This window comes from Apium graveolens, chromosome 1, assembly GCF_009905375.1.
Source record: "Apium graveolens cultivar Ventura chromosome 1, ASM990537v1, whole genome shotgun sequence".
NCBI lineage: Eukaryota > Viridiplantae > Streptophyta > Magnoliopsida > Apiales > Apiaceae > Apium > Apium graveolens.
Genome location: NC_133647.1, coordinates 90,797,922 through 90,801,055, shown reverse-complemented (window position 1 = coordinate 90,801,055; position 3,134 = coordinate 90,797,922). Strand labels below are relative to the sequence as shown.

The 3,134-nt window shown below is 41.5% G+C and overlaps 2 protein-coding genes across 2 annotated transcripts; both read left to right on the top strand.

The window, feature by feature from the left end:
• Positions 1 to 201: 201 nt before the first annotated feature.
• Positions 202 to 888, top strand: LOC141685940 (uncharacterized). The gene has a single exon (XM_074491035.1). The coding sequence runs from the start codon at positions 202 to 204 to the stop codon at positions 886 to 888; it is 687 nt and encodes a 228-aa protein (XP_074347136.1).
• Positions 889 to 954: 66 nt separating this feature from the next.
• Positions 955 to 1,559, top strand: LOC141685873 (uncharacterized). Its single transcript, XM_074490974.1, has 2 exons — positions 955 to 1,418; positions 1,460 to 1,559. Exons 1-2 carry the CDS (start codon positions 955 to 957, stop codon positions 1,557 to 1,559), a joined length of 564 nt encoding a protein of 187 aa, XP_074347075.1.
• The last annotated feature ends 1,575 nt before the right edge of the window (positions 1,560 to 3,134 follow it).

Below are 3,134 nucleotides of genomic sequence, written 5' to 3'. Positions count from 1 at the left end.
GCCAAGCTCAAAAGAGCAAAAAAACAATCAAGTCACAGGATTCAATTGAGCCCAGGCCTCGGACAAGGCGTTCCTACTGTGCAAGCAACCAACCCTGAAATAAGTAAAGTAAGGGAAAGCAACCAAAAAGAAATGATAGCCCAGTGTCATGTTTATATGAAGAAGAACACAGATGTCCGGATCCAGCAGTTGGTATTAAGCATGGATCATGCCAAGATTGTGGCTGCTGTAGAAACAGAAAAAATTCTGATCCATGCAAGCGATCCTTCTAAGAAGGTAAATATAGGATCTGGACTCGAGGCTAGCTTCATAGAAGACCTGGTATCATTACTCCGAGGGTACTCTGATATATTTGCTTGGAGCCAATTCAACTTGAGTTTCATCCCAAGAACAGTAATCAAAGCCCAGGCGTTGGCCGATTTCATAATAGAATACAACTTCCCGGAAGACGAGCCTAGGCCTATGAGCATTGACCCAGAGAGCAGCAATGATAATGACCCAGGAGCCTGGGCTCTCAAAGTTGATGAATCCTCAACAAATGAAAGGTCAGGTGCAGGGCTCATTCAAAAGAGCCCGGAAGGCTTCACAATTGAAACTGCCATATCCTTTGGCTTCGTAGCAATCAACAACCAGGCAGAGTATGAAGCGCTGATAGCAGGATTGAAGCTAGCAAAAACCCTCAGAATCCAGGATCTCAAAATCTACAGCGACTCACAGATCATAGTAAAACAAACAAACGGCGAGTACATAGCCAAAGATCCAGTTCTAGCCAAGTACCAGGCTCTGGTCCAAAGCTACCTTGCCTTAATACCAAAAACACAAGTCCTTCAAATCTGTAGAGAGGAGAATTCAGAGGCTGATGCACTATCTAAACTGGTTCAAAACTAATCAGACCTGGATTGCTCCGTCTACTTCGAAGAGGTACAGAGACCAATCATAGAATCTGAAGAGGTCATGGAAATAGACAACAGCCCGAATTGGATGACTCTATTTATCAACTACTTGGAGAAGGGAGAGCTCCCGGAAGACAAAGGGAAGGCTCAAAGGTTAAAAGCCAAAGCAGCAAAATTCTTCATTGAAGAGGGGATACTCTATCGCCGGACCTTCTTATCTCCAATCCTAAAGTGTATTGGCCCAGGGGAGGCACAGTATTTTATGATGGAAGTTCACGAAGGGATTTGTGGGGATCATTTGTCCACAAAGGCCCTAGCCCACAAGATCATAAGACAAGGATACTACTGGCTAACTATTCACCAGGATGCAATAGATTTTATGAAAAAATGCAAGGAATGCCAGCTCTTCAGCAATGTGACCCGGATGTGCCCAGTCCTACCCTCCTCAGTCTTGTCATCAATCCCCTTCGCTGTATGGGGCATTGATATCATGGGACCCTTCCCCAGGGCTAAAGGAGACCTCAGGTACTTTCTAGTCTCAATTGATTATATGACCAAATGGGTAGAGGCAAAGGCCATGAGAACAATAAACCAGCAAGATTGCATCAAGTTCATGGACAACATATTGATGAGGTTCAGGATCCCGAGAGTACTGGTCTCGGATAATGGGCCATATTTTGTTGAATCAGAATTTAAATCTTACCTTCAAGAGCGGGGTATCCGGAACAAGAAATCATCTGTAGCCTACCCTCAAGGGAATGGCCAAGTAGAAGTAACCAACCAGATCCTTCTCTAGGGAATTGAGAAAAGGCTCAAGGAAAGAAAAACTAAATGGCCAAAAGAATTGCATAATGTACTATGGGTATACAGAACAAGCCCCCGGACAAGCACAGGATAAACACCTTTTAAACTGGCTTATGGAACTGAAGCAATGCTACCAATTGAAGTAGGATCCTCCTCCCATCGAGCTATTAACTTTGATGAAATAGCAAATGAGGAGGGGCTAAGAAGCAATATTGAGCTAATCGATGAAGTCTGAGACCAGACTGTTTAGAGAATGGAAAAATACAAGGAAAAAACTAAAGAGCACTTCAGCAAGAAGTCCCGGGTCAAAAACTTTCAACTTGGAGACCTAGTACTTCGAGACACAGAAGCCTCATATCCAACCAACACTGGGAAGCTAATGCCAAGGTGAGAAGGCCCTTATAAAATCAAGGAAGTTCTAAGGCCAGGCACATACAAGCTCATGAATATGGATGAATCCGAGATCCCGAATACTTAGCATGGACTCAAGCTCAGAAAATCCTATCAGTAGAAAAAGCAACCAAAAATAAACAAAAACAAATAGCCCATGGCAAGGAACCATTGTATGAAAATCCCGAATTAACGAAAAGAGTTTTCCTTTCTCAAAAAGTTGTTATTTATTTTACCTTAGCAGTAAAGCAAACAGAAAACAATCCGGATATGGTCTCATACCCGGATTGGAAGCAAAAAAATAAAATTAGAAAACCCAGATAGAAATTCAAATCCGGATTTACATCAACCACTATTTATTTAGAAATTTTCTAAGTACATAGAGCAAAATATCAAAAGCAATCATCAATCCGGACTGTCAGCATACCCGGATTGAAAACAAATATTAAAAATAGAAGCAATCATCAATCTGGATTGTCAGCATACCCAGATTGAAAGCAAATATTAAAAACAAAAGCAATCATCAATCCAGATATGGCGTCATACCCAAATTGAAAGCAAATATTAGAAGCAAAAATCAACCCGGATAAGCATCCGAATCCGGGTTGAAAATAGTTATCATGTACTCAGATTACTCTCTAAGTATATTAAGTGAAAAAGCAAACAACAATCCGGCTATGGAATCGTACCCGAATTGAAATCTAATATTAAAAGCAAAACAAACCCGGATAAGCATTCAAATCCGGGTCAACCATTGCGTACTTGGATTATTTTCTAAGTACATAAGAAATCAAAAGCAACCATAAATCCAGATATGATATCATACCCGGATTGAAAGGCAAAATAAAAAGCAAAAATTAACCCTGATAGGGCTTCATACCCGGAACCACCCGGCTATAAACCCAATCCGAGTTGGGGGCCATAGCCACAACCCGGATTAAAATCATTTGTGCACTAAATATTTTTTAAGTGCCAGAAACAACTCCGGTCAGAATCCAAGCCAGGATTCGGATCAAGCAGCAAAGCAAACTCACCCGGGTAGAACGT